Source organism: Hypanus sabinus, chromosome 6 (genome assembly GCF_030144855.1).
Source record: "Hypanus sabinus isolate sHypSab1 chromosome 6, sHypSab1.hap1, whole genome shotgun sequence".
NCBI classification, from domain to species: domain Eukaryota; kingdom Metazoa; phylum Chordata; class Chondrichthyes; order Myliobatiformes; family Dasyatidae; genus Hypanus; species Hypanus sabinus.
This window is the reverse complement of record NC_082711.1, coordinates 127,519,901-127,535,545: the sequence shown is the minus strand read 5'-3', so window position 1 is coordinate 127,535,545 and position 15,645 is coordinate 127,519,901. Positions and strand designations below refer to the sequence as shown.

Below are 15,645 nucleotides of genomic sequence, written 5' to 3'. Positions count from 1 at the left end.
ACCGCACTGCTCCCCCTGAATTTCGACTGACTTGCCAAATGCTTCCAGCATTTTTTCAGCTTTGAGTCCACTTAAAGTTAGCACAGCCAGAAGGGCCCAACTCTCAGTTACCAGGTGGGAGGTCCGAGGATTCTGCTGGTGAATCTCCTGAACCATCAGTAGCAGGGTCTGAACATGGGTCCTGTAACACATCTCTCTGATGGTGACAGAGTGGATCCACTGCCTCACTGCTCCCACTGGTCAGATCACTCTGCAGTTCTGGTCTACATAAACAATAGAACAGGGCAGCACAGGGACAGGCCCTTGGGCCCACAACATTCTGCCAAGCCAGATAAAAAGTAAATCAAACCCCCCCACAAAAACTAATCCCTCCTACCTAAGCAACGTCCATAGTCCTCTATCTTCAGCACATTCACGGCCTATTGAAACATCACTTAAAAGCCTCTAATGTATTTGCCTCCACCACCATATCAGGCAGTGCATTCCAGGCATCCACCACTCTTTTGAGTAAAAACTTACCCCTCACATCCCTTTGAACCTACCCCCTCTCACCTTCAACGTATGCCCTCTGGTATTAGACAGTTCTGCCCTGGGAGAAAGATACTCCTTGGCTACTCTACCTATGACTCTCATAAGCTTATAAACTCTATCTGATCTCCTCTCAGCCTCTGCCACTCCAGAGAAAGCAACCCAAGTTTGTCCAGCCACTCATGAGAGCTCATGCCCTCTAAACCAGGCAGCATCCTAGCGAGCCTCTTCTGCACCCTCTCCAAAGCCTCAATGTCCTTCCTATAATCGGGCAACCAGACTGCATGCAATACTCCAGACCTGGCCTAATCAGTTTTATAAAGTTGCAACATAACTTCTTGACTTTTGAATTCAATGCCTTGACTAATAATAGCAAGCATTGCATAAGCCTTCTTAACTACCTTATTGACTTCAAAGGGTCTTGCCCTTAACAGTGTACTGTCTCCTTGCATTTACCCTACCAAAATGCAACATCTATATTTATTTGGTTAAACTCTACCATTTCACTGCTCATATCTGCAACTGATCTGTATCGTGCTGTATTCCTTGCCAGCCCACAAATCCACCAATCTTGATATCATCTGCAAATTTACTAATCCATTCGTCAACATTTTTATCCAGGTCATTTATATACATCACAAACAGCAGAGGTCCCAGATCAGATCTCTGGGGAACATCATTTATTACAGTCCACAGTTCAAATGTCCCTTCATCCACAATCCCCTGTCTTCTATATGCAAGCCAGTTCTGAATTCAAGCAGCCAATTCACCATTGACCCCATGTATCTTAATCTTCTGGATTAGCCTCCCATGAGGGTGTTTGTCAAATGCCTTACTAAAATCTATGCAGACACCATCCACTGCCCCAACTTCATCAATCTCTCTCGTCACCTTGCCAAAAGACTCAGTCAAGTTGGTTCGACACTACCAGCCCTGCACAAAGTGGTCTAGTCACTCAACACCTGGTGGGTTTCCTCCTGCGTCCCAAAGTGTGCTGGTCAGTGGTTAACTGCTGTCTAGTGCGGGTAAGGTGTAGAGTGGGTGGGAATGTGAACAGAGCTAAATGGGCTCTGTACACATGGATGTGCACTCAGGGAAGGGCTGTTGTTCGGAAGGAAACGGGGAGGGAAGGGGTGAGTGCTTGGGAGGGAGGGGGGCCCATTGGGTGCTGTGTAATCTCACAGCACAAACTGGAGGCTGCTCCTGCTGTTCAGATTGTGCTCCAGAGACCCCACAACAGGCTGTAAATTACCTAGTGCTGAAGATGTATTTGAATCTCAGAAGATAAAAACTGCATTAACCTCAAATATGTCATATTTTGGTTTTACTACCCATCGATAGTTATTCTAGTAGCTTCACTGAAACATTATGGTCCATGTTAGAAAGTATCAAGAATCAGCAACAACTGTGTTTGGGATGAAGCACAGTTGCATTGTGAAGATCCCTAGGATTACAATGCATTGTTCAAGAAACTTCTAGATAAATACATGAATACACAGGGAAGGAGGGATATGGGTCACGTACAGCAGAAGAGATTTAGATTAACTTGACACAGATATGTGGGCTGAAGGACTTGCTTATGTGCTCCATGTTCCATGTCTGCAGCCCTTTTGAAAATATATCCATGATTAGGTATGGCCCTACGGGAACTGTTTTCACATCTGCAGGTGACACAAAGCTTGGAGAGTGGAAAGGAGCAAACTTCAAGGAGATGTGGACAGGTGAATGGAGAGATGAAACATAATACTGAGACTTTGAAGTATTATATTCTGGTAGGAAGGATGAGAAGAAACAAATTCTAAAATGTCCACAAGAACAGGGAGGTCTGGGGTACATGGTGCACACTGAACTGTAAGTGACAGGACAGGTTGAAATAGTGGTTAAAGTGCAGGATCCTGGGTTTTATAAACAAATAAAGATACTGTACAGAGCTTAAGAGCAAGGAAGTGGTAATGAGTCTTTCATGCTGGATTGGCCACAACTAGAGCCATAAGTGACTTGGTGGCTTTGGATAGGGTGCAGAAGTATTAACCAAAGGGATTCCAGGAACAATCGACTTCAGCAGTGCAGATGGATAAGGGAAGCTGTGGTTGTTCCTCTTGGAACAGAGGAAGTTGTAAGGGGATTTGCCATCAAGAAGGTTATCAACATGACGAGAGCCCATTCCACTGCAGGAAGTATCACAGACAAACAACTATCGAATGCTGGGAAAATACATGAGGAAAACCTATTTTTAAAATGACAGTCAGTACAAGGGTTTGGAGTGGACTTCAGGCATTAGAGAGGACAGATTCTGTTGCTGAATTCAGAAGGGAGCAGGACGAGTACAGGACCTCCCTAGGTTTCAAATGCCCACCATCTGTAAAGCCCATACATAAGTATGAGTTTTTTTTTGGAGACCCGTAGGATGAATTTTCTGGCTACCGTGCAAATACAGGCATCGTCAGGCTCACAGGACATAATCCTGTCACAACCCATGGAAGAGCTGGGGCTGTTTGCGAAGACAGGACAGCGTGACCAACTGGGCGTTCTTACAATCAGCCAGCATTGGCTCAACTGGCCAAATGGCCATATTTAGTGCTGTAACCAGGTGGTGGTTAGGATTTAGCACCAGCCTGGTTATCACTGGAGCCACAGTCTGAACCAATGGGAGACTCTGTCAATGTGGAAACTGCTTCCTTCCCAGCCCTGACCACTACCCTACCATGTAAAGAAATTAGACTGGACACCAATCACTGAACAAAATAAAACTTACCTCAACAATGAACCTATTTCCCCATCTCAGTTCTGCTAACCCTGGCATGTCTCTCACTTCTATCCCACAACATTAGGCTGCATACTTCAAGTTAAGTCCAAACTAATAACTCAACATGAACTAGCATTGAGCAACTTGAAACAGGAATCAGAAGGCCTTGAATTATTTACCTCCATTTCATGAGATCAACACCATCTACCACTTTTGCTCTACACTCCTTCAAATCCAGCCCAAGTATCTGCTGTCGTCCTTCAATAATTAATGCATGGTACCCGCTGGTTCAAACTACAGTTCCATCTTTACTTTCCATTCCACCATGATCACTACCATGGGATCCAACTAAAGGGACAACTCCTGTATTTCTCGAGGACTCCCCACTAGAGGAACCCTTTATTGATACATCAGCAAATCTAGTATCAATCTTATATACCCAATGGGATGCAAACTTTACTCAACTCTGTCCTTGCAGTCTGCCTCTTAAAATCAGTGCTATTGAGGTAAGGCCGTACTTTTGTCACAGACACAGGTTTCCGACACCATTATTGCATTCTCACCTTTCGTCACAGACACAGGTTTCCGACACCATTATTGCATTCTCACCTTTTGTCACAGACACAGGTTTCCGACACCATTATTGCATTCTCACCTTTGGTGGGACGTAAAATTCCAGAATGAACCTTTCTTCCTCGATTCCCACGGCTTTCCGTAGCAACACCCGACACTTCTGCCACTGTAAGCTGCTCAAACTGTTGGAGTCATCAACCAACATGTACCTCAGCATTCCTTCCCTCTGGATGTCCTGCAGCTCTACCTTGGTGGAGGAGAGCTTTGTTATGCGCAAGCGCTCAAGCTTCTGGCTCCATCTGTCGTGGGCTTCAGTTTCAAGTCTATTCCCTGAGGAATCTTCCTCTCCTTCAGGCTTCGCACCCAGCAGAGGTTCAGCCGAGGACCTCCACTGCAACATCTCCTTCATTCCATCAACCATACACATACTCATATTCCGCAAAGAAAATCCTTTCTTAAATTTAGGTCTGGCAGAAGCACTGAAAGACACATCCTCTGAGCTCCGAGAATGACCCAAATTGGACACGTTGCAAACTTGCTGATGTCTTGGGTGCCTGCTGGAGTTTGACATGTTCTCTCCTCTTGTGAGAGAACAGGAGTCAGCTTTCCTCTGGAGGACTGCTTCCTGGGATGAGAGCCGGCAGCCCTGAATGTCGGAGAATGGAGCGAAGCTGCACCTGGCTGTAGAGTCTGAGAGATATGACCCATTCACCTCTCGTGCAAAGTACTCCACAAAATGGAAAGCAAAGTGTTGAGAGAAACTGGTTTCTATTCCAGAGCATTCGTAAAGAGGATTTTCACTTATAAATACCCGAAATTTCTGAGCGAAATCAGATGCAGCAGCACGTGCCTGGACTTCACAAAATTCCTTCCAGTCTGGAACATCTTGTAATGAATCCTGACTTCCGGAATCACCATTCATGGCTAATTCACTGGTGTCCCAATGAGGCTGCACAAGAAGCAGGGAGAGAGACTTTGTTACTTCTGTGGCCAACAGTCAGAGCGAGCATCTAGAAACATCAACTTAATGTATGCCCTGGTCATGAATAAATGTAACATTCAGCGACTGCTCTGAAATCAAAGGAAACATATGGCCCCATTCTGCCTTCACAGTTCTTACAATCATGTTGTTCAATTCATCATATAGTTGCAGATTTACCATTTATCTAATCTTTCTCCATCATTTCAATAGAATCTATTCGCCACACTCACCAGCTGGTTCTGTTCCAGATTTTACACTATACACTGGATATAAAAGTTCTTTTCTCCCCCTCCATTCCTTAGTCAGTGAGCCAGACTGCATAAAGTGCTACAGCTTGACAGCAGTGATGGATGAAATCTTTGGAAATGGAGCTGGCCGTCCTTTAAATGCCTGTAGTATGGAACTGTTCACAAACACAGCTTAAGTATTCTTCCCTCTTCCATCTAACTGAGTGACCTGGGTCACTTGTCACTGTCAACGTCACCCCAACCTGTCCTTTGTAACAGTGCGTCACAATGACCTGCCCCTTGTACCGGGTAATAGGCAGCTGTACTGAGAGAGCAGTTTCTACCAAAGAACATTGTGATCCTACAATGGCCCTTTTAAAAAGGGGGCTCAGACATATCTTAAAAAACACACATCCCAACAGCCTTTGTAAATATTAATGATCATTGCTGAGGTTTATCAGAAGACAATGGCCTAATAATGGTCCAACAGCAAGCAGAACAATGATGGACACAAACTTGCAATAAATTGCAGGACAAGACATTACAATCAAATCAGGATGGCCAGGGATAGAATTAATTGTGTGTAGTCAAACATCCAGAACAGTTTGAATGCAACTACAGAGTGGTGCTGTAATGTTTGTGAACCCTGTAAAATTTTCTCTATCTGTGTATAAATATGACCAAAAATGTGATCAGATTTTCACATCCTAAAACTAGAACCCTAAAAGAGAACCCAATTAAATAAGTAACACAAAAACATTATAACTATTCATTCATTTATTTATTTAGAAAAATGATCCAATATTTCATGTAATTATTGGAAAAAGTATGTAATCCTCTGGAGTAATGACTTCTAAAAAAAGCTTCCAATCAATGAGATGAGATTGGAGGTGTGGGCTGTAGAGATGCTCTGCCCTATTAAAAGACACACAAAGTCAGGTTACTGGCAGAGCCTGCTCTTCTCAACAAAGGTCTGTTTATGTACACAACACCTCAATCAAAACAACTTGCAGAGGACCTTAGAAGACTAATTATAGAGATGCAGGAAGCTGGAAAAGGCTACAAAAGCGTTTCTGAAGACCTGAGAAATTGTCTATAAATGGAGGAAATTCAGTACTGTTGCTACTCTCCCTAGGAGTGGGCATCCTGCAAAGATCTCACCAAGAGCACAACATGCAATGCTGAAGGAGATGAGAAAGAACCCAATGGTAATAGCAACAGACTTAGAAATCTCTAGAACTTGCTAAAGTCTCTGTTCATGTGCCCACTGTATGAAAAACACTGAACAAGAGTGGTCTTCATGGAGGAAACCACCGCTCCCCAAAAAGAAACTGCACATCTCAAGTTTGCAAAAGTCTATCTGGATGTTCCAGAAGGCTTCTGGGATAAAGTTCCATGGACAGATGAGACAAAAGTTGAACTTTTTGGCAGAAATGCATATTGTTATGCTTGGAGAAAAATGGGCTCTGCACACCAACACGAAAACCTCATCCCAACTGCGAAGCATGGTGGAACAAGTATCATAGTTTGGGGCTGCTTTGCTGCCTCAGGATCTAGACAACTTACAATTGGAAAGGAAACCAACAATTCAAAATTGTATCGAGACATCTTACAGAAGAATGACAGGGTATCAGTCCATCTCCAGAAGCTTAATAAAAGTTGGATAATACAACAAGACAATGATCCAAAAGACAAGAGTAAATCAACAACAGAATGGTTTAAAAAGAAGAAAATTCATGCTTTGGAATGGCTGAGTCAAAGTCCTAATCTTAATCCTATAATTGTGGAAGGACCTGAAGCAAGCAGTTCATGTAAGGAAGCTCACAAAACATCCCAGAGTTGAAGCAGTTTTTTTAAGGAAAAATGGCCTAAAATTCCTCCTACCTGATGTGCAGGACTGAACAACAGTTATCAGAAACATTTGGTTGAAGTTATTGTTGTACAAAGAGGTCACACCAGTTACTGAAAGCAAAGGTTCATACAGTTTTTCCAACAAATACATGTAATAATAGACCATCTTTTCTCAATAAGTAAATGAACAAGTATAATTTTTTGTGTTATTTATTTAATGGGGTTCTCTTTATCTAGTTTTGATCACATTTTAAGTCATGTTTATGCAGAAATAGTGAAAATTCTACAGGGTCTACAAACTTTCTGGCACTACTGTATATCTTTGTTGCACTGAATAACTGAGACAAACACAAGAGTGACACCAATGATGATGTAAGAACATAAGAAATAGGAGCAGGAGTCAGTCATCTGGTCCATCATGCAATAAGATCTGGCTGTGGACTCAGCTCCACCCACCCACCCTTCACCATAATCTTAATTCCTATGCTATGCAAAAATCTATCAAACTGTGTCTTAATGAGGTAGCCTCCACTGCTGACGGTTCAAAGAATTCCACAGATCATAACTCTGGAAAAAGTTTCTCCTTATATCCATTCTAAATTTATTCCCCCAAATTTTGAGGCTATGTCCTCTAATTTGTAGTTTTACTTACCAGTGGAAACAACTTTTCTCCCTTATGCTATCTAACCATTTCATAATTTTATAGGTTTCTATAAAATGTTATAAAATATGTTTCTCCCTCTGTGATGGACCTGAATTCCCAGCAAACCAAGCCAAGCTGTTCAGGGGCATGACATGCAAGGGGTGTATAAAATGTAGTTGCAAGTTTGAGAAAATGAGGATAGTGAACAAAGAGGAGGGCTGGGGAAACCACAAGCAAATGGGTAGAGGATTGAGCAGATGGCAGCCTCGTGTCTGTGGGGTTAACTGAGCAGGTGGTGGTGGTTTCCCCAACACATCAGCCTTAGTGAAACAATCACTGGTCTCCTGGGAGGGGCACAGCTAGCACTGGTCCAAATTGAAATTATCCTCTTCACAAACCATAGCCAGGGGTCCTTCCCCACTACACGGTGTCTCTATCAAAGGTTTGCGGCTCCAGTCATTCCCACAAATTACCAGTGAATCTCTCTGTCTGCTCTTCCAGCACTATAAACTTCACAGATGCCATTGTGGGTCCAGTCCCAAAATCTCCACAACTCCCTTGGCTGTGTTCAGTCAGCATGGAGTTCTCTCCACAGACTCCTCTATCTCTCTCCTTCCACGATGGAATCCAGGCAGGCATTGGTGTCTATGCCACGTCTGGAACATACTTCTCTTCAGTCTCAGAATGCAGTTCGATGCACCATACAAAGGCCAAATTTTGTTAATGTTGACAATTGGTCTACATTGTGGTGTGGTGTGTGGGGGAGAATGGTCCACAGGGAAGGTGGGGGTGGAATGGTTCATGGGAGGTGGAGTGGATTATAGGGAGTGTGGAATCTGGTCTGTTGGATGGGGGGGAGTGGATCATTTTCCTAGACAAATATATTATGAAGGTGAGCCCCTCCCCTCCCTCACCCAATGACCAGTCAGGGTCAAGGACCAGGCTGATGAGCCTGAAATCAGTGGTAGGGGAGTTGTGGAGGGGATTCTGAGGGACAGGATTTACCTTCCATTTGGAAAGGGGAGGATTGATCAGGGAGAGCTAGTATGACTGAGCACAGGAACTTGTCTCATGATTTTGACTGAGTTTTTTTTAAAGAGGTAACCAAGAGGATTGACAAAGGCAAGGATAGCAAGGTCTTTGACAACATCCTGCATGGAAAGTTTGACCACAGGGATCCTGGTGAGTTAGCCAAATAGATATAAAATTGGATTGGTTTAAGTAGTCAGTGCGTGGAAGAGGAGGCTGCTCTGACCAGAGGTGTGCTGAGTCCCACATTGTTTGCTATCTGTTTTACCGATTCAGGAGAATGTATACTCAGAAGTCACTTTACAATGCACACATGCTTGTTAATTAACTATCTAAAAACCGATCATGTACAGGCAACCCAATAAATAAATGCATGTAGACATGATCAAGAATTGAGATTGATTTGCTGGAAAGCACATGAAGCTCTCGCTCACTAAGGGTTGTATGGTGTGGGGGTGTTCACTGTGGGGTTGTTTGCAGAATGATGGTAATGGGTTGATTGTAGAAGAATTTTTAGATATTTTACAGCTTGTGTGTCTTAATGATGGGAGAGGCTCAAGATTTAATGTTCATAATAGTTCTGAAACAGCTAATAAATTAACTTCAGTTTTGAATATTCTGGCAGTACTGAGTGAGTGGGATGTCCTGGGAGATGAAACATTGGGAAGTGATCATTTTCCTATATTCATAAGCTTGGGTACAGATTAAATAGGGGACAGAAGGTCACTTTTAGGAAGTGGAACTTTAGTAAAGCAAATTGGGAGAGGTTTAAGATTTTATATGATGAATGCTGAGGGTGATGTGGTTTTCTCTAATGAAAGGTTATGTCACATTATTCATTAATCTGCAGTGGACAGACAGACATACTTTATTGATCCTGAGGGAAACTGGGTTTTGTTACAGTCGCACTAACCAAGAATTGTGTAGAAATAGAGCAATATAAAACCATAAATAATTAAATAATAAGTAAATTATTCCAAGTGGAAATAAGTCCAGGACCAGCCTATTGGCTCAGGGTGTCTGACACTCTGAGGGAGGAGTTGTAAAGTTTGATGGCCACAGGCAGGAATGACTTCCTATGACGTTCAGAGGTGCATCTCGGTGGAATGAGTCTCTGGCTGAACGTACTCCTGTGCCTAACCAGTACATTATGGAGTAATATGGACATGATAACTATTAAAAAGGACAATAATAGGAGAAAGGTTGTATACGGTGGACTGAGGAGTGTGCAGAGGCAATTAAGGAGAGAAATAAGGCATTTTTATGAAAGGTAAGTAGTATCACTATCTGAGTGACCTTATTAAGTGCAAAAGGGCACAGGCCACGGTGAGGAAAGCAGTGAAGGCTGTGAAAAATGTTTACTGTAGGTCATAATATGATAGTATTGGAAGGGGTATCAAACTTGGAGATGTTTGAGAAATGATTAAAAAAATGGGGGGGGGGGGAGTGGGATTCATAGCATTCCAGTTTGATTAAAGAAGATAACATGATTGTTACTGAAACAAAGAGGTTGAGTTACTGGCTCAGTCATTTGTTGAAATTCATAATTAAGATAATTGAAGTGAAGAGGCCGAACAATGTAGGGATAAGGTTCTAACTGAATACCATTACGTGTTGGAACCTAGCTGTAGCAATGATAGTATTAATGATGTGGAGTTTTCCTTCTGTGAATTTATGAAAGTTATTAATAGTACAGGTCACACAGCTTCAGGAAAGGATGATATGTTATTATATGTTTAAACATCTGGCTGACAACTCTCAAGATAATATTAACATTTCTGAATCATGTTTGGAATTTAGGCCATCTTTTCTCCTCATGAAAAATGGCAGTAGTTGTGCCTATTCTAAAACCTGAAAAACCCCTTTCAGATCCTTCTAGTTAAAGGACAGTATCATTAACATCCCATTTGTGTAAACTTATGGAACATATTGTAACAGAGTGGTTGAATTATATTTTGGAAAAAAGAGGTGAAACAGCAGATTTCGGAAAGGTAGAATGACATTGGATTCAGTTTTATGTTTGGAAGATGATATTAGGAAAGCACAGATAAATAAGTTGTAACAACAGTACTTTTTGATATAGTAAAAGGATATGATATGTTATGGAGGGAGAGTCTTTTGATTAAATTATGGAAATTAGGAATGGGAGGAAGGGTATATAATTTTTTTCTGAGTTTCTTATTTGGATGCTCTATGCAGGTAAAGGTAGGAAAGATATAGTCAGGCTTCTATCAAATAGAAAGTGGGTCTCCACAAGGCAATATTTGCAGCCTTTTATTGTTTAATATTATGATTAATGACATTTTCTCCGAAATAGGCACTGGGGTGGGCAAATCAGTTTTTTGCAGATGATGGAGCTTTATGGATCAGGGGAAAAAATTTAATTTAACTATATATAGGATGCAAATAACAAGTTGTACAGTGGGCAAATAGATGGGATTTTAAGCTTTCAGTTGTTAAAACACAAGTTCTATGTTTTACAAAGAGGATCGATAGACCTGCACTCAGTTTTGAAATTATATCGTCAAACTCTGGAAGAAGTGTCAGTCGTAGGAGTTTTTGGCATGTGGCTGAATCACAAGCTAACGTGGAAGCACCATATCAGTAAGATAATTGACACATGTAAAGCAGCATTAAATATCCTTAAGTGTCTTGGGGTGCTACACAAAAATCTCTGTTGACTTTATATATTTGTTTAATTTGACCAGTACTTGATTATGGCTATGTGGCTTATTGATCAGCTTTATCTTCAAAATTTAAAATGTTTGTATGTGATACAAGTTCAGGCTTTAAAACTGTTGAGGTGCAGCAAGGTCATCTATTTCAGCTTTACTGGTTGACAATACATAGAATAGTACAGCACATTACAGGCACTTCAGCCCACAATGTTGTGCCGACCCTCAAACCCTGCCTCCCATATAACCCCCACCTTAAATTCCTCCATATACCTGTCTAATAGTCTCTTAAACTTCACTGGTGTTTGTGCCCCCACCACTGACTCAGGCAGTGCTTCCCACGCACCAACCACTCTCTGAGTAAAAAACCTTCCTCTAATATCCCCCTTGAACTTCCCTCCCCTTCCCTTAAAGCCATGTCCTCTTGTACTGAGCAGTGGTGCCCTGGGGAAGAGGCGCTGGCTGTCCACTCTGTCTATTCCTCTTAATATCTTGTACACCTCTATCATGTCTCCTCTCATCCTCCTCCTCTCCGAAGAGTAAAGCCCTAGCTCCCTTAATCTCTGATCATAATCCATACTCTCTAAACCAGGCAGCATCCTGGTAAATTTCCTCTGTACCCTTTCCAATGCTTCCACATCCTTCCTATAGTGAGGCAACCAGAACTGGACACAGTTGAAATGGGACAATTACCCTTACAGTTGAGGAAGATGAAGCTGTTGTTAATATACTGGGTTAACTTGAGGAGACAGGGGAGTGATCATCCTGTTGGAAGTCTGTTGGGACATCACAAACAGAGTGTTTTTAGTCTTGGGTGGCTGGGTTCTCATCATGCTTAGAATATGGGTTTTCTAGATTATGTAATGCGTCCCACTGTAGCCTTTTCGGTAACCCGTGGTTTTTTCCAATGGCTTTACTTGATGTTAGGTTGCATGATTTAATGAAATTGAAGGATCCTGATTTACCCAAGAGTCTGTTGGCTCACCAGTATGTTAAGGAGAATTATTGTCATATGTTAACCATTTTTACTGATGGATCAAAAGATAACTTAACAGGAAATGTTGGTGTGGCTGTTTTGTGCCTGAATTACAGGTAATAATAAAGAAGCATCTTATTAACGATTTATCGGTGTATACTGCAGAATTGGTTGCCATCATTTTGGGCTTACAGTGAGTGCAGGAAATCTGTCCTTAGAATGTTATAATTTGTTCAGATTCTTTTTTGGTTTTGACTAGTCTTAAAACAGGTCATTCTAGCAGTAAGTCTGATTTACTGCTGGAAGCTCTCCAAATTTTATTTCATATTCAAAGTATTGGTCTACATGTCCTCTTTCTATGGGTTCCTGTACATAGAGGTGTTGAGGGGGATGAGCGGGTTGATTGTTTGACCAAAAAAGCTGTTAGAAGTTCATATGTGGATATAGATCTTCCACCTAGCAAATCAAAAGCTAAGGGGTTGGTGGGGCTCAGAATTAGGGGATTATGGCAAGGCCTGTGGGATAATGGGCATAAGGAGCCTTTAGAGAATACATAAAACTGTTGGATAATGGGAGAAGGGGGTAAGACAAGAAGAGAAGGAATTATATTGATTCAACTTGGAATTGGGCATACTATGGTTAATTATTCCTTGTATCTTACCTTGAAGGATACCAGGCTGAAAGAAAGCAAATGCAGGTGGCACTACTAGTTTTGGGGGTTGAAAGTTTTCATTTAAAAACTAAGTTATGGAAGTGACTTTAATTTAATTCACAATATTGTCTTCTATTATTTAAAATCTATAGGGCCTTTTGGGGTAATTTAGTTTTCAGTTAAATAAGATTTTATTTCCCAACTCTCTGCACCACACTTCAGTCCAGACGGTGGCGGTAATGCACCTCAAGTTGGACTGCCAATCTTCATTAAAAGTCAGAAGAAGAAGAATTGTTGTTCAGAACAAACATCAGAGTAGGGAAGAAATGTGATCCAAGTGGAATGATTGATGGTGTCAGATGGGGTGGTTTGAGTATCTCACAAACTGCTGATCTCCTGGAGTTTTCATGCACAACAATCTCCAGAGCTTACAGAGAATGATGCGGAGAACAAGAAGTCATCCAGTGAGCAGTAGTTCCATGGGTGAAAATGCCTTGTTAATGAGAGGTTGGAGTAGAATGGCTAGATTGGTTCAAGCTGACAGGAAGGCGACAGTTAATTCAATTAACCACGCATTACAACAGTGTTATGCAGAAGACCACGAACATACATTCAGTAATTATTTTATTAGGTAAAAGAGGTACCTAATAAAGTGGCCTCTGAGTGTAGATGACATGGTTAGTAAATTTGCAACAGACCCCAAAATTGATGGTGTCATGGACAGTGAAAAACTTTCAAACACCAGCATTTTGTGAGTGGGAAAACCTTACCATGAATATTACAGGGTACAGTCTAAGTAGTAAAGTGTCCGACAATGTCAGCTGAGATTTTAATTCGAGCAAGTGGAAGACTTGCATAGGACCCCAGATTGTGTTTTAAAACAGAGCATTCTAGGGGTTCCTTGAAAGTGGTGATGTAGTTAAACAGGGTAGTGAACACACTCTTATCCTCCTTCAGGGCACATAGTATAAGAATTGCAAAGACATGTTACAACTGAACAAAATATTATTGAGATGATACTTGGAGTTCCATCTGCAGTTCTGATCACCCAGCTATAGGAAAGATGTCATTCAACTAGAAAAAGTGCAAAAAAGATTCACAAGGATGTCACTAGAGCCGGAGGGCTCAAGTTATAAGGAGAGACTGGATAGGCTTAAGGTAAGAGGGGAAAGATTTAAAGGAGACACGTGGGACAAATGATTTTTTTTTTTACAATGGTGGTGGGTATAGGAATGAGCTGCCAGAAAAGTGGCAGAGAGGGGAACAGTCACAGTTCAAAGACTTTGGGACAGGTACACGGACAGGAAAGGTTTAGCGGGAAATGGATCTACGCAGGCTCGGGCAAGCAACTTGTTTGGCATCTGAAGAGCATGTTTCCATGCTGTTAAGTCTATGACTCCAACAACCCCTCCCTTACACTCACCCGTGCCCCTCCCAACTCAGTTAATGCACTGGTCTCACCCCATCCCAATCCCACACACTCACCCTCACCACATCTTAGACTGCATCCCACTAACCACCTACTCTCCTGCTGCAGTCCCTGGGGAGTCCTTCACCCTGTGTGTCGATCACACCCTGCCCCAACTCCAGTTGTGTCCCACAAGTAACATTAGTACTGCAGTAGTGAAAATTCAGCCCAATTCCCTGAGAGCTGACCAGCACCAACATTGTCATCCAATGACTGTGAGGTGCCCTCCTGCAAACAGTGGATCTGTTCTTGGACGTCACTGGCTGGAAGAAAGTTGCAAACTGTGAACCCTGAGGGCCGGACAGGCACTGGGAACACACAGTCTAGACAGAAAGTCGCAAACTGTGAACCCTGAGGGCCGGACAGGCACTGGGAACACACAGTCTAGACAGAAAGTCGCAAACTGTGAACCCTGAGGGCCGGTCAGGCACTGGGAACACACAGTCTAGACAGAAAGTCGCAAACTGTGAACCCTGAGGGCCGGACAGGCACTGGGAACACACTGTCTAGACAGAAAGTTTAGCTAGTACTGGTGCTGAACAGCTGCTGTCAACTGAGAGACTTCCTGTCAGCGTGGAAGAGGATGATAGTGATCTTACACGTCAAGGACAGGAAACAACAATTTTCCTTTGACCTTCCCAGTGGAAGCTATGCAGCCACATCCCAGAAACACAAGAGATCAGTTTAGCAGAGGTCGCGAGGAACTGTTTATTATTCTACATTGTGTAGGAACATCACAAATTATTGCTTACCCAGCAGAGAATTCTCAGATTCTGTCTCAAAATTCATGTTGTGTTGCCTTGCCCTATGTTTCCACACTCAGACAAATCAAATGAGTTTCAAAAGCACAGAAATATTTCCCATGTGTCAGGGACCAGCTATGTTTCTTTTCTCAGCTAAATAAACCAAACAATTTCCCAGGATAATCCAAAACTGGCCCCCACCTGAGATGTAGTAAAACACAGACACATAGAAAACCTACAGCACAATACAGGCCCTTCGGCCCACAAAGTTGTGCAGAACATGTACTTACTTTGGAAATTACTTAGAGTTACCCATAGCCCTCTATTTTTCTAAGCTCCATGTACCTATCCAAAAGTCTCTTAAAAGACCCTATTGTATCAGCCTCCACTACTGTTGCTGGCAGCCCATTCCACACACTCACCACTCTCTGTGTAAAAAAAAAACTTACCCCTGATATCTCCTCTGTACCTACTTACAAGCACTTTAAAACTTTTTCCCAGGGCTAGCCATTTCAGCCCTGGGAAAAAGCCTCTGTCTATCGACACCATCAA

General features: G+C 42.3%; 1 protein-coding gene across 2 annotated transcripts in view; it reads right to left on the bottom strand.

Annotated features, from left to right (window-relative positions):
* The window catches only part of LOC132395817 (SH2B adapter protein 2), a 155,111-nt gene that overhangs the window by 119,560 nt on the left and 19,906 nt on the right, over positions 1 to 15,645 (bottom strand). For both annotated transcript variants that reach the window (XM_059972902.1, XM_059972900.1), the window contains exon 3: positions 3,930 to 4,796. In XM_059972902.1, coding sequence (XP_059828885.1) covers positions 3,930 to 4,769 — 840 coding nt within the window. In that variant the 5' untranslated portion in view covers positions 4,770 to 4,796. The remainder of the gene's footprint in view (positions 1 to 3,929; positions 4,797 to 15,645) is intronic.